This window comes from Lepus europaeus, unplaced genomic scaffold (assembly GCF_033115175.1).
Source record: "Lepus europaeus isolate LE1 unplaced genomic scaffold, mLepTim1.pri SCAFFOLD_573, whole genome shotgun sequence".
NCBI classification, from domain to species: Eukaryota; Metazoa; Chordata; class Mammalia; order Lagomorpha; family Leporidae; genus Lepus; species Lepus europaeus.
In genome coordinates this window covers 26979-52000 of record NW_026909453.1, presented here as the reverse complement: position 1 = coordinate 52000, position 25022 = coordinate 26979, and the positions used below count along the sequence as shown (strand labels likewise).

General features: G+C 51.5%; 1 protein-coding gene across 1 annotated transcript in view; it reads left to right on the top strand.

Annotated features, from left to right (window-relative positions):
* Nucleotides 1-1118: 1118 nt before the first annotated feature.
* Nucleotides 1119-25022, top strand: part of LOC133755581 (E1A-binding protein p400-like) — a gene marked incomplete at its 5' end in the record, with an annotated part of 50217 nt that continues 26313 nt past the window's right edge. Inside the window, 14 exons of the mRNA XM_062185666.1 lie at nt 1119-1304; nt 3046-3186; nt 4074-4152; nt 4847-4896; nt 5259-5316; nt 5947-6036; nt 9923-10030; nt 10890-11080; nt 13262-13439; nt 17950-18086; nt 20499-20668; nt 20957-21131; nt 21243-21379; nt 23923-24109. Of these exons, the coding sequence (XP_062041650.1) occupies nt 1119-1304; nt 3046-3186; nt 4074-4152; nt 4847-4896; nt 5259-5316; nt 5947-6036; nt 9923-10030; nt 10890-11080; nt 13262-13439; nt 17950-18086; nt 20499-20668; nt 20957-21131; nt 21243-21379; nt 23923-24109 (1887 nt within the window). The remainder of the gene's footprint in view (nt 1305-3045; nt 3187-4073; nt 4153-4846; nt 4897-5258; nt 5317-5946; nt 6037-9922; nt 10031-10889; nt 11081-13261; nt 13440-17949; nt 18087-20498; nt 20669-20956; nt 21132-21242; nt 21380-23922; nt 24110-25022) is intronic.

Below are 25022 nucleotides of genomic sequence, written 5' to 3'. Positions count from 1 at the left end.
AGGATGTGCATGTCTTAACCCTAGGCTGGGGACTCCTGCCCCAAGGGTGTGATAACTTGAGACTGCAGACTTCCTGGCGTGGGCATTGAGCATGGTGTGTGATGGTAGAAAACCACGTTTCCCCTGCGGCGGAGGGAGCAGGCTCACGTGGCGAAGGTCTTTTTCTTGTGATGATCAGCAGTGTTGGGCTACTTTCCTGGCAGCCAGGCGTGAGGGTTGGGGAGAGAGAGAGTCAGAGTGGGCAGATGGCTCTGCATCAGGCAGAGATGAAGCCCTGGCTGTGGCCCATCCTGGAGATTCACTACCCGGCACGTAGCCCTTGGTTTTTATTGCATAACTAAGCATTTATTTTGTTCAGCTTCGTTAGGGAAGTTAAAAGAAGCAAACAGAGTAGGCAGATAGCCTGGCTGTTCGGACACATGCCTGTCGGAGCGCTTCCTGCTCATGTACAGCCTGGGGTGATGGCTCAGGTGGCTGAGTCCTTGCCACCCATGTGGGAGACCTGGGGGGAGCTCCTGGCTTTGGCCTAGCCCAGTTCTGACTGTTGTGCTCATTTGGGGAGTGAACCAGTGGATGGGGCAGAGTTGTTTGCACTTGGCGCTCTCTCTCTGTCCCCCTATCTGTTCCCCTTCTGCTCCCTCTCCCCTCCAGTAAATACTTTTTTTAAATAACGAAACATCAGATAGGAGGTTGTAACCCCAGGGGTCAGTGCCTGGTGCCACACTGCAGCACTGTGCAGTGTGTGCAGTCTGTGCAACACAGGACAGTCTCGTTTCCTCCGTTCCTCCCCTTCCCAATGGTTTTGGGGCAGATCCCAGGTGTCGTACTGTTTCCTTTGTCAACACGTGGGGTCCTCCCTGTGTTTTAGGGGAGAATAAGACTTGTTGCCCCATCTGCTCCAAAGGCTTCCAGGGCAGTCACAGGCTCATCTACCTGAGCTTCTGGAGCCAGCTCAATCTTTGTGTCCAAGTCTTGAAACTGTGGCTTCCTTGAGGGTTTCTTCATTAGGACGACAGAGCCGTGCACATGGCAGGGTTTCGAATGTTTGGGGTCTGAAGTTGCAGACTGTGCTAGATAATTGTATGCACTGATTTCACCTCCCTGTCCAACTCTTGCAGGAAAACCAGATCCACCAGCGGATTGCAGACCTAAGGCGAGAAGGCCTGTGGTCTCTGCGGCGGCTGCCGAAACTGCAGGAGGCCCCCCGGCCCAGGTCCCACTGGGACTGCCTGCTGGAGGAGATGCAGTGGATGGCCACAGACTTCGCCCAGGAGAGGCGGTGGAAGGTGGCTGCTGCTAAGAAGGTAGGGCTGAACACAGGCTGCCCTTGAGCTGTGCCTGCTGGTGTGGCTGGGGTTTATGGTGCTGCCATGGTAACTGGGCCTTTCAGACTGACTCTGAGGCTTCTGACTTACTATGTCCTTCCTGTGGTTTGTGTGGTGGCTTTGCCATTGAGTTGTTCTGAGGAATGGTGTTAGGAGAACCAGTGTGGACCGTTGAGAGCAAGTGGTCTGGAATTGGGTTCCTTCCTGCCAGTTTCACCTGCAGTTGAAATCAGGGTGCCCCTAGCACCCAGGCCCAGGCTGGTGCCCAGGGCTGCTCAGGGAGCTGAGGCGGCTGAAAGCCAGGAGGGCAGTGTTGTGGGAGGGGCTGCAGAGTGCGCCCCTGACCCATGCTCAACGCTACCGAGGCTTCTGGGCCAGCTTATTCTCCAGTTCTGGGTAAGAATTTATTTCATTTTTACTGTACCCAAAGCACACATACAGGAGGCACAGCTTCTAACTCCAGAAATTTGGGGATAAGCCCTTTCCCTGTGTCCTATTCTCCCTGTGTCGTGCACCCCTGTCTTCATGTCTAGGGCCTGTATTCATATTTCCTGTACTCTTACGGTGGAGTCAGTTATTTGTCCCTTCTCCTGTCTACTTCTCCATGAATTCTCACCGTCTCTTTCCCCATCAAGGTCAGGGAGGGAAAGGCTGAGACCACTGGGATATACAAGGTTTCATGTCAGACTCAAGACTGTTCCTTCTGGCAGCTCATAAAGCAGCATGGTCCTGGGCATGTGGGCAACAGCTGGACAGGTCGTGGCTGGGTGGCAGGGCACAGTGGCACTGGTGAGGTTGGGCTGGCTGGCTAGCAGCACAGTGTCCTGGTGGGGCAGTTGGGTCATTTCCATCCCTAGGACGGGATGATGGTGACTGCAGGACCAGCCCTGTGTGCTATCAGTTCTAATTCACGTCTCACTGCCTTTTTGGTGTCCTGTTGGTAGGTGTGGAGAGTATACAGTGCGGAAAGCAGTTTGGCAGTTTAAGGCAAAAGCCTTAAAACTGTGAGTTATTCTAGCCCAGCAGTTTCCACATGTAGGAATTAGGTAAATTTTGCTGCCATCTGTGCAGTGAAGCACTGTGTACCACATTGAAAATCCGTGATCCCTGCTGTGTAAGCGGACAGAAGCTAACCAGGTACTAAATGGGGAAAGGCTGGAGTGCTGTACAAGGTTCCAGTTTTGGGAAAAATAGCATGTGTTTAGTAAAAGAGTGGTTTTTTTTTAAAAGATATATTTATTTATTTGAAAGAGTTACGCAGAAAAGGAGAGGCAGAGGGAGAGAGAGAGAGAGGTCTTTCATCCGATAGTTCACTCCCTGATTGGCCGCAACAGCCAGAGCTGCGCCATTCTGAAGCCAGGAGCCAGGAGCTTCTCCAGGTCTCCCACATGGTTGCAGGAGCCCAGGGACTGGGGCCATCTTCTGCTGCTTTCGCAGGCCATAGCAGAGAGCTGGATCAGAAGTAGAACAGCCAGGTCTTGAACCGGTGCCCATATGGGGTGCTGGCACTGCAGGCGGTGGCTTTAGCTGCCACACCACAGCACCAGCCCCATAAAAGAGCGTTTTCTAGAAAAGTTCAGCCAAGTGGTGTTGGTGGTCTTTCTGCGCCACTCCCTCGTGCACTCTAAGAACATATGAGGGTATCTTTGACAGTCAATTGCAGGTGACTTAAGGCTGAGAAGACAGTACAACAGAAAGCTCTTGTGTTTGCATTCACTAGCTCGTCAGAACTGTGGCACGCCACCATGAGGAGAGGCGGGTCCGCGAGGAGAGGGGCAAGAAGGAGGAGCAGAGCAGACTGAGGCGCATCGCTGCATCGACTGCCCGAGAAATAGAGTATTTTTGGTCTAACATTGAACAGGTGAGTTCTGTGAGGCTGCCTGCCTCAAATACAGGGCCATGAGGCTGATTGCACAGGCACTGTTGTCAGGGTGAGCTGACACCCAAGTCCTGTCTGTATTCCTCTGGGTTATTGGCTTGTTGAAATGCTTAGGGTGAGCTGTACTTATCTCTGCGTTTGTCTTTGCACCTGGGAGGACACCTAGTAGAGTCTGCAGACATTGAGATGTCTGGGAGCCCTGGTGAGACCTCTGGGAGGCTCCCTGTAGTGTGAGTGGAAGTCTCAGCAGCAGAGGGCTGCCCCAGCGTGCCTGGGTGCACACATGCACTCCTCACCCAGTCTTTCTCAGCTTACCTGCCACCTGGTAGGATTTGAACTCAGTGCAGACAGAGACAATACATGAAAGCACCAAACTGGAAATTTCTTCTTTTATTTTTTTTTTATTTTTTTGACAGGCAGAGTGGATAGTGAGAGAGAGAGAGACAGAGAGAGAGGTCTTCCTTTTTGCCGTTGGTTCACCCTCCAATGGCCGCTGCGGCTGGTGCATCTCGCTGATCCGAAGGCAGGAGCCAGGCGCTTCTCCTGGTCTCCCATGGGGTGCAGGGCCCAAGCACTTGGGCCATCCTCCACTGCCTTCCTGGGCCATAGCAGAGAGCTGGCCTGGAAGAGGGGCAACTGGGATAGAAACCGGCGCCCCAACCGGGACTAGAACCCGGTGTGCCGGCGCCGCAAGGCAGAGGGTTAGCCTGTTAAGCCACAGCGCTGGCCGGAAATTTCTTCTTGAAGAAATTTTAAATGAGGTTGGACAGTTGTGCATTTGAACTGCTATATCTATGAGTTTTAAAGTTTGTGTGCTGGCTTCTGTAGTTTGCAGCCTTAATGCTATTATTTATTCTCTTTGTATTTAGGTTGTCGAAATAAAACTACAAGTAGAATTAGAAGAAAAAAGGAAAAAGGCCTTAAATTTACAGAAAGTTTCCAGAAAAGGTACGATTCTTTCAGAAGAAAGCCTTAACAAGTCTTGGACTGTCCTTTGTGTAGGTTACTGCTCACAGGGCCACTTCATAGGAGCTGCCGAGCCACCAGGGGACTGGTGTTTGCCAGTGGCTTGCAAGCATCTGGTCTGCTCACTGCGGTGCCTCCGTGTGCAGCCACTCGAGTTTTGGTTGTGTTGAGAGGTGTCTGTGGGAGGCAGCACCCCCAGCTGGGTTACTCTGGGTGTCTTGAGCATCGAGGTTCTCAGCCTGCTCTGCAGTCAGTCCCTGGCCAGTGAGGTGTGCTCACCCAGGGTTCTGTCCCATGTGGGTCCTTTTGGGGGTCTGTCCTGGGTGGTGCTGGTGCGGTGTTTGCATGGACTCCTGGAGTCCTCACTCCACAGACTCCCTACTCGCTGGACTCCTTGGTGTGTGCCCTGCACAGAGGAGGTGGTGTCTGTGGTCTCCTTTGATCACAGAACACCCCTGGGAGGATGAGTGTGAACCTTGCGTGTTCCTCGTGAGGAAGCAGCCTCAGAGGGGCCCTGCAGAGGGCGTAGAACTTGCAGGTGGCAGAGTGGCTGCTGTGAGCTGTAGGAGGAAGAAGGCAGCAGGCCTGGCCCAGGCAGAGGTGCCCTCCTCGAGTGTGAAGAACATCTGCTCTCTGCAGCCTCGATGAAAACTAATCACGTTCTGTATTTCTCCAGGGAAGGAGTCGAGACCCAGGGGATTGGAAGTATTACCAGAACATTTCCTGGTGAGTTCAGGGTTGTGGCTGCCCTCTGGCACAACGCGCACGTGGACTGGAGGGAGTGCTGCTAGACAGATCTGTCTCTGGTGGATGTTTCCTTTCCTCACAGAGTCAGCCCAGCGTGACAGTGAACCCGTTCTCCCCGGAGTTAGTCTGCACAGGCTGTTCATTTGGCAGTTGGGCAGGACGCAGCCGGGCACAGGGACTGCAGATCTGTGTCCTTGTTCTGCTGCCTGGTGTCTTTCCCACAAGTGGAGGCTCAGTGTCCACGGGTGCCCAGGGCCTTTTGCCGTCCTTGTAGGTTATGCACCTTGGCGTCCCATTCTGTTTTTTAAGCTTCTGTTTATTACTTTCATTCTGTGTTTCAGGATTCCAGAGTATCTGGAAGAAAAAGAAAAGCAAGCGTGTCCTTGACTGATGACGAAGGTCTGTCTCCACCCCCTGGTGCTGTCTGTGCCATGTGGCTCACATGCAGTCACACTTGGTGCTGTGGGGGGGGCCTTGTTGGGGGGTGTGCACCTCTGTGTCCATCCAGACATCCCAAGTGCACAGAGAGTTCTTCAGGATCCCTAGCATCCTATGCAGGTTTTTTGGAGCATCACAGAGGTAGGTGTCTTTTGTGAGTTTGGAAATGCAGGTGTATCTGCAAGATGTGGGGCTTCCACTCAGAAGGCATAGGCCCTGGGGCTCAGAGTAGATGTGTCAGATTGGGGTCATGTCCACGGTGACCCTGGATGGCTGCGTGTGGGTTCCCTACGGGGACCTCAGCAGCTATACAGAAAGGGGGACATTGCTCCGTGTGCTTTGAGATCTGTTGTGTGTTGAAAACCCAGGACTGTAATTCATAGCTTGAAATGAGAGGGAAAGCACATTTTCCAGTTTCTTGCTCATTTAATAAATTATCCTTACCAACTTTAACCTGAGAATTAAAAAGCTCAGTTTTAATCTCTTCAGTAGCTGTGGAAAAACAGTGCTGAAGCCCTGTAGTGTTCGGTGAGCAACTGGAAAGCTCAGAGGGACTTTCCTGCCCCCTGACTCTGATGGTGCCCATTTCAGTGGAGGATGAAGAGGAGACCATTGCAGAGGAGGAAGCACACGAAGGGGCCGTCGATCACCAGACAGAACTTTCTAATTTAGCCAAAGAAGGTAGGCCTCATGATCTTACTGAAAACTGCTTTGCTTTTAAATAGGCACAAAAAGATATGGAAAGTATGTGTCAGATGCCAAGTGCGCAGGACATCGAGTGCCATTACAGCTGGCAGCGCAGTGGCCTTGGTGCCGGTGTCCCGGGAGGTCTCGGCCACCTGACGGTTCACGTGGGTCACTCTCTGGACTCTTGTTCCCACCACCTGCTTACATCTCTGAATAGCAGTGTAGCCAGGGGTGCGCGTGTGAGGACTTTGGTGAACAGGGTCAGGCTTGTTCTACTCGGTCACCCCTCTCCCAGGGGCCTCCAGGCCGTGGTGTGAAACCATTGCTTGCTGCTTTTGTGCCGCTGAGGGACGCCAGTGTCCTGTTCCTCCCTTGCAGACAGCGCTGCTGTGAGCCTCCTTGCAGCGGTGCCTGTGCACTGGCTTGGGCATAGCGCCGTGGGCCGGGAGCGCACGGCACTGTCTGGGAACCATGCCGCCTCGTTTAGATCGACTGCCCGTGCTTCATGTCTCAGAGGTGCTGGGCATTGTCCACCCATCTGGTGGCTCTGTGATTGCTGATGGAGTTTCTTTCCATGTTTTTGCTCTTTCCAACTGTGTGACACAGTTATGTACAGTGCCATTCTGAAAAAGCTTGTCTTTCCTCACCAGTAAACCAAGTTTCCTTATACCTGGTGCTTTCCGGGATCGGTACTGACTGATCGGCTCATTTGTACCAGTTTCTGTATTAGTACCATAGGTTTATAATGGTTCTTGATACTTGGTTAGGCAAGTTCTTCCACGTTGCTCTTTTTTTTTTTTTTAGGAGAATCTTGACTGTTGTTGGGATGCTTCAAGTACGCATTAGAATCAGGTCATTGGGGCTGGCCCTGTGGCATAGCAGGTAAAAGCTGCTGTCTGCAGTGCTGGCATCCCATATGGGTGCTGGTTCAGGTCCCGGCTGCTCCTTTTCGGATCTGTCTGTCTGCTATGGCCTGGGAAAGCAGCGGAAAATGACCCAAGTGCTTGGGCCCCTGCATCTGTATGGGAGACTGAAGAAACTCCTGGCTCCTGGTTTCAGATTGGCCCAGCTCTGGCTGTTGCGGCCATTTGGAGAGTGAAACAGCAGATGGAAGAGCTCTCTCTGCCTCTGCCTCTGCCTCGCTGAAACTCCACTTTTCAAATAAATAAATCAATCTTTAAAAAAAAAATTTGGGGGGGGGTTATTATGGATTCTTTTTTTTTTTTTTTTTGACAGGCAGAGTGGACAGTGAGAGAGAGAGACAGAGAGAAAGGTCTTCCTTTTGCCGTTGGTTCACCCTCCAATGGCCGCCGCGGTAGCGCGCTGCGGCCGGCGTACCGCGCTGTTCCGATGGCAGGAGCCAGGTGCTTATCCTGGTCTCCCATGGGGTGCAGGACCCAAGGACTTGGGCCATCCTCCACTGCACTCCCTGGCCACAGCAGAGAGCTGGCCTGGAAGAGGGGCAACCGGGACAGGATCGGTGCCCCGACCGGGACTAGAACCCGGTGTGCCGGCGCCGCAAGGCAGAGGATTAGCCTGTTGAGCCACGGCGCCGGCCTATTATGGATTCTTAAAGGCCTGGCACTGAGGGAGTTTGCTCCAGAGAAAGTTTCTGTTAACTTCCATCTGTGCTCTTCTATTTATTTATTTATTTATTTATTTATTTTTTTACAGGCAGAGTTAGTGTGAGAGAGACAGAGAGAAAGGTCTTCCTTTCTGTTGGCTCACCCCCTATATGGCCACTGTGGCCGCTGCGCTGCAGCCGGTGTGCTGTGCCAATCCAAAGCCTGCAGCCAGGTGCTTCCTCCTGGCCTCCCATGCGGGTGCAGGGCCCAAGCACTGGGCCATCCTCCACTGCCTTCCCGGGCCACATCAGAGAGCTGGACTGGAAGAGGAACAACCAGGACAGAATCCGGCGCCCCAACCGGGACTAGAACCTGGGGTGCCGGCGCCGCAGGCCAAGTGAGCTGCGGCGCTGGCCTATTTATTTAATTTTTTTAAAGGATTGCTTTATTTATTGGAAAATCAGTTTACAGTGAGAGAAGGAGATTCAGAGGGAGAGATTTTCTATCTGCTTGTTTACTCCCTAGATGTCTGCAGTGGTCAGAATTGAGCCACATGGAAGCCAGAAACCAGGAGCTTCATCTGGGTCTCCCACATGGGTAGCAAGGGCCCAAATACTTGGGCCACTCTGCTGCTTTTACCAGGCCATCAGCAGGGACTTGGATTGGAAATGGAGCCACTGAGACATGAACTAGCACCCCCATGGGAAGCTTAACACACTATGCCACAATGCCAGTCCCTTATGTATTTAAAATTTTTATTTATTTTTACATTTTATTTGAAAGACAGGTAGACAGAGATCTCCCATCTGCTGGTTCATTCCCCAGATGTGTCCCAATAGCCAAGGGCAGGGCCAGGTTGAAGCTCAGAGCTCAGAATTCAATGCAGGTCTCCCTTGTGGATGGCAGGGGCCCAAGTATTTGAGCCTCATCTGCTGCCTCCTAGGTGCTCCTTAGCAGGAAGCTGGGTCAGACACAGAGGAGCCAGGACTTGGACCATGTGGGAGTTGGGATGTGGGTGCTCCGTGTGGCAGCTCAACCATTGTACCGAATGCCTGTGCTCTCATTTACAGTGCATCTCCTATAAAGTGTACTGCTGACTGACAGCTCTCTTTTGACATTTAGTACATTTGTGTTAAATTGAAGTGCATTCTAGTTGAGCTTAGATCTATTGCCATTTTTTAAAAAGATTTATTATTTGAATGTCAGAGTTAATAGAGAAGGAGGGAGAGATAGAAGGAGATCTTCCATTCATCGGTTCACTCCCAATGGCCAGTGCTGGACCAGGCCAAAGCCCAGAGCCAGGAGCTTCCAGATCTCCCATGAGGGTAGCAGGGGCCCAGGCTCTTCGGCCATCTTCTGCTGCCTTTCCTAGGTCATCAGCATGGAGCTAGATGGGAAGTGGAGGAGCCAGGACACAAATCAGTTCCCTTAGAGGATGTCAGTATTGCAGGCAGTGGTTTGACCCGCTGTGCCGGCCTCAATCTATCATCATTTTAATTTGTTTTCTGGTTTCCTCATCTGTCATTTTTAAAATTTATATATATTTGGGGCCGGTGCTGTGGCATAATGGGTAAAGCTGCCGCCTGCAGTGCCGGCATCCCATTTGGGCACTGGTTCAAGTTCTGGCTGCTCCACTTCCCATCTAGCTCTCTGCTGTGGCCTTGGAAAGCAGTAGAAGATGGCCCAAGTCCTTGGGCCTCTACACTCGCGTGGGGGACCCAGAAGAAGCTCGTGGCTTCTGGCTTTGGATCGGCGCAGTTCTGGCCACTGCGACCATTTGGGGAGTGAACCAGCGGACGGAAAACCTCTCTCTCGCTCTCGCAGTAGAACGAGGCCCAAGCCCTTGGGCCTCTGCACCCACATGGGACACCTAGAAGAAGCTCCTGACTCCTGGCTTCAGCCTGGCCTAGCACTGGCTGTTGGGGCCATCTGGGGAGAGAACCAGCAGATGGAAGATCTCTGTGTCTGTGTCTCTCCCCCTCCATCCCTCCCTCCCTGTAACTGTGCCACTCAAATAAATAAAAATAAATAATAAAAAAAGATACAGTCTTCACTTTTAGGAAAAATAAATGTGCTTTAAAAAATCGAGGTTGAGCATTGCTGATCTGAAAATCCAGTGTGGATCCTGGGTAGTGTGGATTTTGGATATTTAGGTTAGAGACTCTCAGCTGGTAAAATGTAGGAAGTGAAGTCTGAACACTGTGGTCTCCAGCGCTTGGAGTGATGGTGCCAGCCTGTGTGCATGTGGCTTCTAGGGCCCTGGTGTTTGTAGGTGAGTGACAGTTGTAGATAATGGTCTCTCCTTGTCCCTTCAGCGGAGCTGCCATTGACTGACTTGGTGAAGCTGTACGAGGGCGCATTTCTGCCGAGTTTCCAGTGGCCACAGCCCAGTCCTGACAGTGACGAGACGAGTGAGGATGAAGGTAGGCCTTCAGTGTTCCTGAAGAATTTAGGTCTAGAAACAGAGGCCAGTACTTACAGAGTAAGTGTGTAAAATTTTAAAGATCTCTTCATTTTTCTTTTATTTTTGTGAAAGAAGAAATTGGAAATATGTATATATATTTAATTTTATATTGAATAAAAATTAGATTCTGTGCTTTTTATTTATTAATTTGATCAGTTATCAAAGTATTTGATTATGTTGTGAAAAATAGGGAAATATGGCTTTATGGACTAGATTTTTATCATCTATTCCAGCTGTGCTCTGTTTAATACTACAGTAATTCTAAGTAGTTTGTTTTATTACTAGGTTTTATACACAGATGCAGACTATACTAAAAAGCCTGTCTTCCCTGTAGTTTGTAGATGCTGCGCAAGGGCCAAAACATGTGAAGAGGGTCCTCTGGCAGCCAGGCCCTGGCCGCTTCTGATCCCCTGCTGGCTGTAGGGTTGGGTGGGAGAGGCTGACCATCTCCTCCTTTTCCGCATCTGGGTGATGTTCCAGTTTTTCTGGTTTGGGCGGTGGTGAAAGGAAGACCACAACAGCTGAGATGCCCTCAGCTCTGCCTGCAATGCTCTCATCGTGCAGATCACCTGTCCTTGTCTCCACCATGACATTCCCCATCCCACAGAAGGCTTCCTAACACCAGGCTGTGTGCCGCCAGTTACACCCTGAGAGCTTTCCAGAAGGGCCTAGATTTGGTGACTTCAGAGAGTCCCTTCCATTTATCCAGATAGTGTTGGGTTGCAAACCAGCTGCTGCTCCGTGTTACGCTGGGGCTATGTGGATTCTGTAGACTTCTGTCTGGCAGCACTCCCAACCTGTGTGTCTCCCTGTTGCAGATGCCGAGGACCACCCTGGTGAGGGGGAAAGTCGGAGAGACCTGGTCCTCATAGACTCACTTTTCATCATGGATCAGTTTAAAGCTGCAGAGAGAATGAACGTTGGGAAGCCAAACACAAAAGACATTGCAGAAGTGACAGCTGTGGCCGAGGCTGTCCTGCCCAAGGGCAGCGCCCGGGTCTCAACTGCGGTGAGCTGCTGGACAAGGGGCAGGGTCTTAGCAGTGCGTGTGTACCCCAGTCACAAGCACAGCTCTGATGCTTAGCCAGCTCCTTGTTTCCACCATAGAAGATGTTAGAAAAAGCAGTGCCTGCTCTGCCCTCCCTGTTTCCTGTCATTCTTGTGGCTCCCTAATATGGTTCATCATACAACTTTTTTTTTTTTTTTTTTCTCCTGAAGATTATTTATTTGAGGGGCTAGTGTTGTGGCGTGGCACGTAAAGCTGCTGCCTGCAATGTCGGCATCCCTTATGGGCACCAGTTCGTGTCCCCACTGCTCCACTTCCTATGCAACTCCCTGCTAGTAGTCTGAGAAAAGCAGTGGAGTAAAGAAAAGACCCAGGTATTTTGGGCCCCTGCCACCCATCTGGGAGACCTGAAAGAAACTCCTGGCTTTGGCCTGCCTCAGCCCTGGCCATTGCAGCCATCTGGAGACTGAACAGTGGAAGGAAGATCTCTGTGTTTCTTTCTTTTGTAGATTATTTATTTGAAAGGCAGAGTTACAGAGAGGCAGAGGCAGAGGCAAAGAGAGAGAGGTCTTCCATTTGCTAGTTCACTTCTCAAATGGCTGCAGCGGCCAGAGCTATGCCAATCTGAAGCCAGGAGCCGGAATCTTCTTCCGGGTCTCCCACATGAGTGCAGGGGCCCAAGCACTTGGACCATCTTCTACTACTTTCCCAGGCCATAGCCAAGAGCTGGGTGGGAAGTAGAGCAGCTGGGACACGAACCGGTACCCATATGGGATGCCAGCGCAGCTTTACCTGCTACGCCACAGCACCAGCCTCTCTCTAACTCTAACTCTTAACGCTTAACTCTTAACTAACTCTGACTTTTAAATAAATAAATATATAGGGGCCAGCGCTGTGGTGCAGCAGTTAACGCCCTGGCCTGAAGCGCTGGCATCCCATATGGGCACTGGTTCGAGCCCTGGCTGCTCCACTTCCAATCCAGTTCTCTGCTATGGCCTGGGAAAGCAATGGAAGATGGTCCATGTCCTTGGGCCCCGGTACCCACGTGGGAGACCCAGAAGAAGCTCCTGGCTCCTGGCTTTGGATCAGTGCAGCTCTGGCCATTGTGGCCAGTTGGAGAGTGAACCATCAGATGGAGGACCTCTCACTCTCCTCTCCCTGTATAACTCTGACTTTCCAATAAATAAATAATAAAATCTTTTAAAAAATAAATAAATCTATAAAAATATGTATATAAAATCTTATTTGAAAGGCAGAGACGGATCTTCCATCCACTGGTTTACTCATGACCCTCTCTCCCTCCCCCAGCGGCTGCAGTGGCCAGGCTGAAACCAGGTCTCCCACTTGAGTGGCAGGGACCCAGGTTCTTGGACTGTCTTATGCTACCTTCCCAGGAGCATTCGCAGGAATGGATAGGAAATGGAAAAACTGGGACTCCAGTTGGCACTCTGATATGGGCTGCTGGTTCACAACATTGACCTCTATCATGGGCTTTTTTTTTTAAAGAATTATTTATTTTGAAAGGCAGAGTTACAGAGAGGCAGGGATGGAAGAGAGAGAAAGTCTTCCGTCCTCTGGTTCACTCTCCAACTGACCACAGCAGCTGGAGGTGGGCCAATCTGAAGCCAGGGGCTTCTTCCAGATGTCCCATGTGAGTATAGAGGCCCAAGGACTTGGACCATTTTCTGCTGCTTTCCCAGGCCATAGCAGAGAGCTGGATTGGAAATGGAGCAGCTTGGTTTGGAACTGGCGCCCATATGGGATGCAGGCACTGCAGGTTGTAGTCTTACCCACTATGCCATAGTACCACTTGCCCTACCCTTTTTTTGAAAGACAGAGCCAACTGAGAGAGAGACAGAGACAGATTTTCCATCCACTGGTTCATTCCCCAAATAGCTTCAACAGTCAGGTCTTGGCCAGACCAAAGCCAGGAGTTAGGGACTTCATCTGGATCTCCCAAGCGGGTGGAAGGGACCCAAGTACTTGGGCCATCTTCCCAGGCACTTTAACAGGAGACTGGATTGGAAGAAGAGTAGCCAGGACTCAGACCAGCACTTTAATATGGGGTGGTGTTGTCAGCTGCACCGCAGTGCTGGCCTGCATGGAACTGGTTTTCTTTCAGTTCCGAGAAAAGGTTTGGAAGATTGTTACAACACGTCATTCTTTGGCCTGCTGTGTCTCCAGGTGAAGTTCAGCGCCCCGGCTCTCTTGTATGGGGCTCTCAGAGACTACCAGCAGATCGGCCTGGACTGGCTGGCAAAGCTCTACCGGAAGAACCTCAATGGCATATTGGCAGATGAAGCTGGGCTTGGTAAAACAGTGCAGATCATTGCTTTTTTTGCTCACCTGGCTTGCAATGAAGGTAAGAGCTTGTTGATTCTTAGGTCATCTTAGCTTGGCAGTAGGCTGAGGTGCTGATCCTGAGGGTGAGGACGTGGCCCTGTTGTCAGCGTTGTGCCTGTCCTGTGGCCTCAGCAGGGTATGGCTCAGAGTATTTCTGTGAGCAAGCAGACAGCTTGTTCCCAGCTGTTTCAGAGTCGAGTGTGGCCCAGATTCCTAGCAGGCTGTGGCTGAGCCCCAGATGTCAGACGTTGTCTTGCTCTGAGGGCAGCAAAGCCGGCAGTTCAGCTCCCTGCTGTTGCTCAGCGGGCATGAACTGTGCTGTCTCTGCGGTCCTGGCTGCCCATCTAAGCTCATCTGATTTCCTAGTGCTGTAATCTATACGTCTTCTCTTGACTCCGAATGGGTTTTGCTTCTCTGGGGCAGCATTTCTGATCTGGGTGTCCTGCACGGGCTCAACTGCTCCTGCAGTCTGTGCCCTTCCAGCCATGCTTGGCTCCTCACTTCTTGCCACACAACTGGCACATAGCTTGTGTAGCCCTCTGGCTTCCCATCCACGGCCTGTGCGTTGCTGGCCTCGGGTTAGGTGGCTGTGTGCGGTGCCAGCCAGTTGCAGAGGAGGATGTGCCTGAGCCTCCTGACACAGGACAGGTCTCACATTGTTCCTGTGGCAGCAGAAGTGCTCAGGACGCACCTTAGGGTGAATTGTTTAGATACAGACTTAAGGCAGAGGAGAGAGGACTGACACCATCCTCTTCCCGTTTGTGTTCTCGCGGGAAGGGTGGCCACATCTGAGTGGTGAGGTCAGCCCCACTGGTGGGTGGCATAGATGCAAGTGGTGCAGTGGACTTGGAGCACCATGCTACAGTTGCTGCACGTATGGAAGTGGAAGTGGGGGGATCTTCAGCTGCCGAGTCAGCTGGATGTCCCTTCTGGTCACTTCTCAAGGCACCACAGCATCCTCATGAAGTGACCCGTGCCCTAGGTTCTCAGGAGCCCAGTCATCCTAGCGGAGCAGCATCTGGGCTCTGTTTTTAACTCAGAGGTTCAGTATCTAATGGGATACTGCATAGTTACTTCAAGATGGAGCAGCCAGCTGGTCTCACTGCTTTGTTAGATGAAGAAGGTGTTGGTCTGTTCACCGTGTTTGTACTGTGTTGCCTGCTTTGGGCTCAGGACTGTGTGGTGCCCGACTCAGAGCCCTGTGGTTCCCTACTAAACAGCATCCAGCCCTGCCTACGCTATGCCTTTTCCCAAGCCCGGGACCCTCATCGTCCCCCTGAAGGAAGCAGCATGGGGAAGTCTGGGTCACCAGCATCATGGCTATGGCACGTGGGGGCCGGTGTTCAGTAAAGTAAGGGCTCCTTGAATACAAGCGCTGGGCAGTCTGAAAACCGAGACGGCTGCCTGTGATAGGCGTGCGTGTACTGGACACAGAGATGACCACATGAGAAAGAGACAGAGATACCTTCCATCTCTGGTTCACTTCCCAAGTGACCATAACAGCCAGGGCAGGACCAAACTGAAGCCAGGAGCCAGGAGCTTTTTCTGATCTCCTGTGTGGGTGCAGGGGCCCAAGGACTTGGGCCATCTGCTGCTGCTTTCCCAGGTGCAATGGCAGGGAGCTGAATGGGAAGTAGAGCAGCCAGAACTCGAACCAGTGCCCATATGGGATGCCATGTTGTGGCTTTACCTGCTAGGCCACAATGTCAGCCCCTATATTTTTACCCTGTATTTTCAAACTGTTGACCATGGATATCTGAAAACGAGAATTATCAAATACAGTTGGGTTGGAGGGATCTGACAACCACAAAAAATTGGAAGTAGTCTGAACTTCTAAATTAAACTAGGGAGATGTTTATTAACTGAACAAACACGTGCTTATTCATTCATTCCTTGGATCCTTCTCCGGGGGCTGCCTCAGCAGGCTTTGCATGCAAGGCAGTGATCAGAGGAGGGCCTGCCCCCAGGAAGCCACAGGTCTAAGGCAACAGCAAACCTGGTGAGGGCCCAGAAAAGGGTGAGAGTAGTGTCTGTGTGGGAGGAAGAGCCCAGCATGTGGGGAGCCCTGGAGCCCTGGACCCTGTCTCGTGTCAGGAGCAGCACCATAGCTGGTATGGCAGCCAGAGAGAGCAAGAGGCCTGCCGGGGGGAAGCATCAGAGGTGTGAGGGAGAGCTGATGCAGGCCTGTATCAGAGACTGTGACTCCAGAGTGCCAGGGTCTGTGAGAGCTGGGGCTGGGCCAGGCTCTCAGAGGCGTGAGGGAGAGCTGATGCAGGCCTGTATCAGAGACCGTGACTCCAGAGTGCCAGGGTCTGTGAGAGCTGGGGCTGGGCCAGGCTCTCAGAGGCGTGAGGGAGAGTTGATGCAGGCCTGTATCAGAGACTGTGACTCCAGAGTGCCAGGGTCTGTGAGAGCTGGGGCTGGGCCAGGCTCTCAGAGGCGTGAGGGAGAGTTGATGCAGGCCTGTATCAGAGACTGTGACTCCAGAGTGCCAGGGTCTGTGAGAGGTGGGGCTGGGACAGGCTCTCAGAGGCGTGAGGGAGAGTTGATGCAGGCCTGTATCAGAGACTGTGACTCCAGAGTGCCAGGGTCTGTGAGAGCTGGGGCTGGGCCAGGCTCTCAGAGGTGTGAGGGAGAGCTGATGCAGGCCTGTATCAGAGACTGTGACTCCAGAGTGCCAGGGTCTGTGAGAGGTGGGGCTGGGCCAGGCTCTCAGAGGTGTGAGGGAGAGTTGATGCAGGCCTGTATCAGAGACTGTGACTCCAGAGTGCCAGGGTCTGTGAGAGCTGGGGCTGGGACAGGCTCTCAGCTGGGCTTGCATCCACTGGTTCTCCACAGCCTCTTGGGTTCCTCGTCCATGGTTACCCAGAAAACCACAGGAGTTCACTAGGTTTATCATTTGAGATTAGGGAATAAATGTTGATTAAGCTCACAAAAAACAAAAATTGCTCACAAATTCACCATTTTTTCATTGTTTACCTTTATAATTATTATTAAAGATTTATTTATTTGAAAGAATTACTTACAGAGAGAGGAGGAGAGACAGAGAGATCTTCATTCGTGATTAACTCCCCAGATGGCCACAAGAACTAGGCTGAAGCCAGGAGCTAGGAGATTCATCTGGGTCTCCCACAGGGGTGCAGGGACCCAAGCACTTGGGCCATCTTCTGCTGCTTTTCTCTGGTCATTAATAGGGAGTTGGACCAGAAGTGGAGCAGCCAGCACACAAGCTGGCACCTGTACGGGATGTTAGCTTTGTGGGCAGTGGCTTTACACGCTACACCACAATGCCAGCCCCTTCACTTTTTTTTTTTTTTAAAAGATTTACTTATTTGAAAGAGACATGCTCTATCTGCTAGTTCACTTCTGAAATAGCTGCAGTGGTTAGGGCTGGTCCAGGCCAAAGCCAGGAGCCAGCAGCCACATCCTGGTCTCCCATGTGGGAGGTGAGGACCCAGGTATCTGGGCCATCTGCTGCCTTTCCAGGCGCATTACCAGCATGCTGTATTGGAAATGGAGCAGCAGAGACACTTAACCAGTGCTCTGACATGGGATGCCAGCATCGTAAGCAACAGCTTACCCTGCTGTGTCACAGCACTGGACCCCCTTTTTGAATTTTACAGGAAACATGCCATCTCCCTTGCCACTTGCTTCCCTCCCAGGTGATTTTGCAGGACAGCCCACGTGTGTCCTGCCCAGTCCTCCCAACCCTCGCCGACATGCCTGGACAGACAGCTCTTCCGTCCTGAGCACAGCCTTGTACTCTTCCTCCAATCTTGCTTTCAGTTTGTGCATTTCCCTGCTGTGAGGCTGTGTCTTACAGTTTATCTTCCTCTTGGTGTTTTCCTGTGAACTTGCTGTCCCTGTCCTTTCTCCATTTTCTGTCGGTGGCTCCTTCATCAGAGTCAGGCAGTACTTTGCACGTTTGCAGTAGATATGTGCACTGCAGATTTTTTTTGAAGTCTCCCATTTCTGTGTTTAACTTAGGTTTATATTTTATTTATAACATTAGGGCTGAAGCCTGCTGGTCTGTAGTCTGATAACTTTTAAGAATCCTTATTTTTCTGAAGGATGGAACAGAAACTGCTCATCTCAGGTGGTTTGGATATTGTGATGAGTGGTTGGGCACGAGTGTGGATTGTGCCTTCAGGCTCATGTACCAGCTTGTGGGAGGGCGCTGCAGGCGCAGAACCCTGGCCTTGGGGTCTCAGGGTGGGGCGCTGTAGTCTCAGTGCTAGCTCTGTGTGCTGTCTTCAATTTCTAAGCAGGAACAGGCTCAAGGTAGGTGTTCACCCAGGGCTTGAACAGATGCAGGGCGTATTCAGTGGCTGTTGATCCATCGTCGCTTGGGCAGCACCTGCTCAGGGTCAGGATTCCCATCTGTGGCAGCACAGATGTTGCCAGGGAGGACCCTGTTCCTCCGAAGTCTGCCTCAGTTGAGTGTGGGTTATTACATGGAGAAGTGGTGCCGGGTGCCTGGTTTGGCCAGTGATCTTGTTTGGGGGTTTGTGTCTTATTTTCCTTTGTAGGTAATTGGGGCCCCCATCTTGTGGTTGTGAGGAGCCATAACGTGCTTAAATGGGAACTTGAATTGAAACGCTGGTGTCCTGGGCTCAAAACCCTCTCCTGGATTGGCAGCCACAGAGAACTCAAAGCAAAGAGACAGGTATTGTTTTTTTTTAAGAAGACATATTTCAAAATGTGAAGGTGTGTTTATTTTTTTATTAAAAAAAATTTGGGGGTGGGCATTTGGTGGAGCTGTTATGACACTGCTCAGGAAGCCTGCGTCCCATATTGGGTTCAAGTCCTGGCTCTGCTTCTGTTGCCAGCCTCATGCTAATGTGTACCCCGGGAGACAGCAATAATGGCTTAGGTAGTTGGGTCCCTACCTCCCACATGGGAGACCTGGTTTGAGTTCCTGGCTCCTGACTTAGGCTTGACCCAGACCCAGCTGTTGTAGGAATTTGCGGAGTGAACCAGTCTGGTAGGTATAGTATCTTTCCCTGTCTCTGTTGATCTCTCTGCTTTTCAAATAAAATAAATAAATAAAGTTTTAAAAAATGGCTATTCATTTACTTTTTAAAGGTTTGTTTTACTTATTTGAAAGGCAGAGTTTTACAGAAAGACAGAGAAAGATTGATCTTCGTCTTCTGGTTCACTCTGCAAATGGCTGCAATGGCCAGGGCTGGGCCAGGCTGAAACCAGGAGCTGGGAACTCCATCCTGTTCTCCATGTGGGTGGCAGGGACCCAAGCACTTGAGCCGTCTTCTGCTGCTTTCCCAGGCACAGTAGGGAGCTGGATCGGAAGTGGAACAGCCAGGACTTGAACTGGTGCTCATATGGGATGCTGGAGTCCCAGGTGGCAACTTAGCCCACTGTCCCACAATGCCATACCCTCTCATAAATTGAAAAAAGGAATTTTAAAAATTAATTTGTTCGAGAGGCTTCTTCTCTCCCCTAGTTCACTCTCCAAATGTCTGCAGTTGGGCTGGGATGAAGCTGGGAGCTGGACCTTAATCCAGGTCTCCCACCTGGTGGCAGAGACTCAAGCCATTACCTCCTGCCTCTCAGGTGTGTTAGCGGGAAGCTGAGATCAGCCAGCAAATCCAGGTACTCTGATACAGGATGCAGGCAGAGTGCAGAGTGCCAGCTCCCAGGTCACTGGCTGGTAAAAAACCAAACCTGCAGGTTGTGGATTTTGAACCCTTTGACAGCGTAGATTATGGCCATGAGCCCCGTTGTCCCCTGTGAGGACAGCTGTGTGTGCACATACACACACATGCACACACACAGACCCAGCTGCACGCAGGCTCCGTTTTCCTTCCCAGGGAGCGAGGTGTTCCCCTCAGGACAGAGGTGTCACTTGGGAACTGTAGTGGTTTTCTACCAAGGCCCCACTGATTGTCACAAGTGTAAATGAGAAGTGTAGCGCACCCTGAGTCCTGAATCATAAATCTATGAAATAATTTTTATGGAGATGTATATTAAGAATATTTGTATCGGCCGGCGCCACGGCTCACTAGGCTAATCTTCCACCTGCGGCGCTGGCACACCGGGTTCTAGTCCCAGTCGGGGTGCTGGTTCTGTCCTGGTTGTTCCTCTTCCAGTCTAGCTCTCTGCTGTGGCCCGGGAAGGCAGTGGAGGATGGTCCAAGTGCTTGGGCCCTGCACCCGCATGGGAGACCAGGAGGAAGCACCTGGCTCCTGGCTTCAGATCAGCACAGCGCTGGCTGTAGCGGCCATTTGGGGAGTGAACCAACAGAAGAAAGACCTTTCTCTCTGTCTCTCTCTCTCACTGTCTCTGTCAAAAAAAATTTTTTTTGTATCATACAGATAAGCTTCTGGGACACATTTGGACTTATTCCTTTTGTCTGTCCAACACTGTCTAGTACAGGGTCCTGTGTTAAAGTATCTTGAGCACAGTTTTTCATTGAACATAAAATTCTGGCTTGGACATTATTGTGTCTTGTAGTGTTTACTAAAAGATCGAGTACTTGCAGTGTGTTTTGTCTTCCTGGATGGATGCTTGTTGAAGCTGCCTAGAATGAGTGGTTTATTCACTGTTGCAGGCTGGGTAGTTCCAGGCCAAGGTGCCTATGGCTCAGTGCCTAGTGAGAGCTCAGCTTGTTCTGCTCCCAGGGTGGTGCCTCCTGCTGTGTCCTCCGTGAGGGGAGGGGCAGAGGACACATCTGACCCGCAACACCATCTCCAGCTGTTTCTCTGTTGTTGGAAGTTGCGGCATAGATGTGTTTGTCCCCTGAATAAAGCCCTGTTCTGATTTTATGCCGTAAAGCTTGTTCCCTTCTGGGCCCTGCTTGTGCTCACCGTTTTTCAATCGATGACTGTTGGTGCCTGCAGAACAGCTTCTTAATTTGTCCACAGAAGAGCTTTAGCCTCCTAGAGGAAAGGTTAGAAACGGAAACTCTGCCGTTTTCTCTGCAGTGATAGCAAGAACTAAGTAAAATTGTTCTAAGTGGGAACAGTGTAACTTCATGGTGAAAGTCATGCTAGGATGTTGTGATGATGATTGCAAAGACACAGGCGTGAGAAGACCGTGGGGTCTCCTGTCTGTGCCGCAGGAGTGGGCTGAGCCCAACAGCTTCCACATCTGCATCACGTCCTACAAGCAGTTCTTCAGGGGCTATGCCTCCTTCTCCCGAGTGAGCTGGAAGTGCCTCGTCATCGACGAGATGCAGCGTGTGAAGGGCATGACCGAGAGGCACTGGGAGGCCGTCTTCACCCTGCAGAGGTCTGTCCCGCACTGGCGTTGTGTGCTGTTTGCACGTGGCTGCATGTCCTTTGTGGTTGACATGAGGGTGCTCCTGGGGGAAGTGAGGTTATTGCAGATAAATACATGAGTTGCCTTCCAGCTACCAAGAATGACACCTCACTTTAGCATGGTGCGCAGGGCAGAGAGACCCGGCAGCTCCCTGGGGCTGGTCCGTTTCTTCATCCCTTTTCCCAGACATGGCCAGAGAAACAGTCTCTGACCAACCTTATGTGTTGTGGGTTTCGCTGTGGTCTTTGCTGTTTGCAGTCAGCAGCGCCTGCTTCTGCTCGATGCGCCACTGCACAACACCTTCCTGGAGCTCTGGACCATGGTGCACTTCCTCATCCCTGGCATCTCCAGGCCCTACATGAGCTTCCCTCTGAAAACTCCCAGTGACGAGAACCAGGACTACTACCATAAAGTGGTCATAAGGCTACACAGGGTATGTATGGCTTTATGCTTTTTACTTAGTAAAATTCATGTGCCTTGTTGCAAATGTCTTACGGCATCATTTTTTGGAAAGAAAACAATCGGTGGGTATCTGGTTTTCCAGGTGACACAGCCATTTATTTTGAGGAGAACTAAAAGAGATGTGGAAAAGCAACTGACAAAGAAATATGAGCATGTTTTGAAGTGCCGCCTCTCCAACCGGCAGAAGGCCTTGTACGAGGACGTCATCCTGCAGCCTGGGTAGGTAAAGACTGGTGCCTGCCTCGCTCACCCTCAGACTCTCTCTGCAGCCTCAGTGGAAGGTGCTCCTTGCTGGGGTCCTGGGCTCTGCATCTGGCAGATGTCTCCACTCCCCCTGGGCTCACTGCAGCAGCTGTGTGAGAGGTTGGCAGGCTGTGTGTCTGGTTCTGCTGTCAGTCAGTGTGTTCTAGGCCTCTTGTTGGAACTGTAGGCTATACGGTGAGTACACACAATGATCATGGGATTTCTGAGGCAGTCCTTGACAGACTGCCCTAGGAGTGCAGTGGTCATCTTAGCATTTAATTAAAAGCAGAAGAAGTGGACAGCCAAGTGGTTATGACAGACATTGCTGGACGTTGTAGAAACCATGTGCATGGGCATAGGAGACTGCCCTGTTGCTGAGCCCTCAGGGTATACATCTTGATGGAACGCTGGACTCTGCCATCAGGTTGGAAACACCACTTTTACTTGATGAGGAGCAAGTTTGAGTGGAGAGGAATTGCAGTTCCTTTAGCAGCCAGGTTCAGCCCCTTGGGGAAGGAAAGGTCGTGTGGGTCCCCTTGCCCTTTGGGTACCTTCGTCGCCTCCCAGTGCATGCACAGACCAAGCTCAGGGGGTCTGGATGTGGCTCTCCTGTGAGTGAGCCCAGGGCACAGATGCTCATACTTAAGTCATACTGTATGGCGCTGGGGCCTGCAGGCCAAGAGCAGATCTCATATGGCCTTAGGCTGGTTCTGTGGCATTTGCTTCCTGACCACAGCCCAGTAAGAACCTGTCTTGTCTTTGTGTGTTTTCCTCCTCCCTGAACCTGCACAGTTAAGCGTCCATGCACTCGCTCTGCACATGTTGCAGCCCCATCTGTCAGCACGTTGACTGCAGGAAAGGGTGCAGCCAGTCTCAGGTCCTGGATGGATCTCCAGTCCTGTGCGGTGACCGTGCCACACTTGCTGAACTTGGAGCCCCTGCCCACACTCTGACAGCTCACATGGAGCTCATTTCCTCCCTCTTGAGAGCCACAGGGTGCTGTCCTTCCTGTCTCTGTCAGGAGCTGACTTTCTGTTACGGTCCCCACACAGGGCACCGAGTCCCCTGCCTTCTCTGGAGCCTTCTTCTTTCCTGTATTTCTAGCTGTTCTCTAAACCGTGTCCTTTGTGCCAGCCTCACAGAGACATTCGAAGCCCTCCCCTTTCCTTTCCCCTGCACCTCTCTCTGCTCTGCAGGGCCGTGCAGGTGCTGTCTCTGCTGTCACTTCCTCAGTCCCCATTCTTCTTGGCCTGTGCAGTGTGGCTCTGTTCTAGTGACTGCATGCTGGCTGTACTGAGGGTGACTTGCAAGTGCTGGGTTTCCAGAGATCCCATACTGGCTCTTCTTGGTCTGTGTCTCATTAGACTCCCTTCTGCTGACTCTTCACAGTTGCTTCTGCACCTGCTAGGCCCCTTAAGTACCTCGATTCTGCATATCCAAACTCGGCCCGTGCTGGTTCTTCCCAGCCTGGCTCTCTTCCAGGTCTTCCTGCCTTGGGCTGGTCACTGATTACACGTCCAGCCACATGTTTGGGTTGGAAACCTAGCAAGGCTCTGCCCACTCCTTCCCTTTTTCCACATCTGTCAGACCAGTCCCCTCATTCCTATCTGGGACATGAGGTGCACTGTGCTTACCCTGGTGGCCTAGTGGCTCACCCAAGTCCCCTCTATTGCCCATAGAGACCTGTCCCAGTGTGAGTTGTGGGTCTGTCCATCTGTCTGCCTTTGCAGACGCTGTCCTGCAACAGGCACAGCCTGGCCTGCTCACCTGTTGCTTGGACTGTGCACTCCCCTGTGAGCACAGGCAGGAAGACTCTCCCTGGGGGCTCATTCTGCCCCTTCCTCAGCAGATTCTACCTGTCCTTCAAAGGGCAGGCATTTGACACAGAGGTGAAGTGCTGTGTGGGTACCACATCTCACAGCACAGTGCCTGGTAGGTGTGCTGGCTCTGCTTCTGCCTCCAGCTTCCTGCTAATGCATACCCCAGGAGGGAGCAGATGGTGGCCCAAATAGTGGGGTCCTTGCCACCCATATGGGAAACTGAAATCAAATTCCTGGCTCCTGGATTCGACATCTACCCAGTCCTGGCTGTTGCAGGCATTTGGGAAATGAACCAGGGAATTCAAGCTCTGTCTTTCAAATAAACAAACAGATAATTTAAACAAAAAACATAAAAGAGTACACTCAGTTGCTTCCACTTGTCCTTCAGCACACTCATCACACTTGTGACTGGGTGCTCATCTGTGGAAGGGGACATGAGCTAGCCCCTTGTTCCTGTGCCCTGCTCATTCACAGGACAGTGAACAAACTGGCAGAGGTGTCACATCGTCACCTGCCGCTGGTGGGGATGTGAGCGAGAATTCTTGAATGATCCATGTAACTGATTTCTAACCAAAGCCGAGGAGAATGGACCGCTCTGTGCGTGTGGAATCAGGCTGCAGCCTGTGAGGAGCCTGGGTGGTCGGTCGGTGTCTCTGCCTGCCACTCAGATGGAAATGCTTCATGATCTTCCCCGTGCAGAACTCAAGAGGCCCTGAAGAGCGGGCACTTCGTCAGCGTCCTGAGCGTCCTGATGCGGCTGCAGCGCATCTGCAACCACCCAGGACTGGTGGAGCCCCGGCTGCCTCACGCCTCCTACGTGGCAGGGCCTCTGCAGTATTGCTTGGCCTCTCTGATTCTAAAGGCACTGGACAGAGATTTCTGGAAGGTAAGTGGAGAGTGCAGAAGGTTGAGTCACTGCTTGAGGGCTTTTCCAGGCAGATTATAGAGAAAGCAATTCTTGGAGATGGTTTCCAGCTAACTCCCATTCTGCTTTTGGAGATCTGACACTTGGCGTGTTGAGCCACATTTCAGGTACACTGGCCCCAGGTGGTGGATTCAGAGGCCAGCTTCTGAGCGCTGCTGAAGGTCAGAGGAGACACCAAATGCAAAATAAAATTATAAACTCAGCCACTTGCTGTGCAGTAATAGCAAATATTAAGAAAAATGAGTAAAATTATTGTAAGTGAGAACTCCGTATCTCTGTCACTCTCCCCTTTAAATAAATAAATAAATAAATAAATAAATAAATAAATAAAATGTCTTAAAAACATTTAAAAAGTCCCACCTCCATACTTCCAGTCCAGTTTCCTGCTAATTGCCTGGAAGGCAGCAGATGATGGCCCCAGGACTTGGGTTCTTGCCACCCACATGGAGACCTGCTGGAGTTGCTGGCTTTGGCCTGGCCTAGCTCCCGCTGTTGTGAGCATTTGGGAGCAAAGCAGTGAGCAGAAGCTCTGTCTGTCTTCCTTTCAAACAAGCTTACAAAGAAGGGGGGAGAGCAGCCCAAATGAATGGATACAGCACAGGCTCTCCTTACAATAGAACATCATGCAGCCTTTAAAAGGTATGAAATTGGGGCTGACGTTGTGGTGCAGCAGGTTAAGCCGCGGCCTGCAGCGCCGGTAGCCCATATGGGCACGACTTTGAGTTTCGGCTGCTCCACTTCTTATCTAGGCCCCTGCTAATGTGCCTGGGGAAGCAGCGGGAGATGACCCAAGTGCTTGGTCCCCAGCACTCACATGGAAGACCTGGAAGAAGCTCCTGGCTCTTGGCTTTGGCCTGGCCCAGCCCTGGCCATT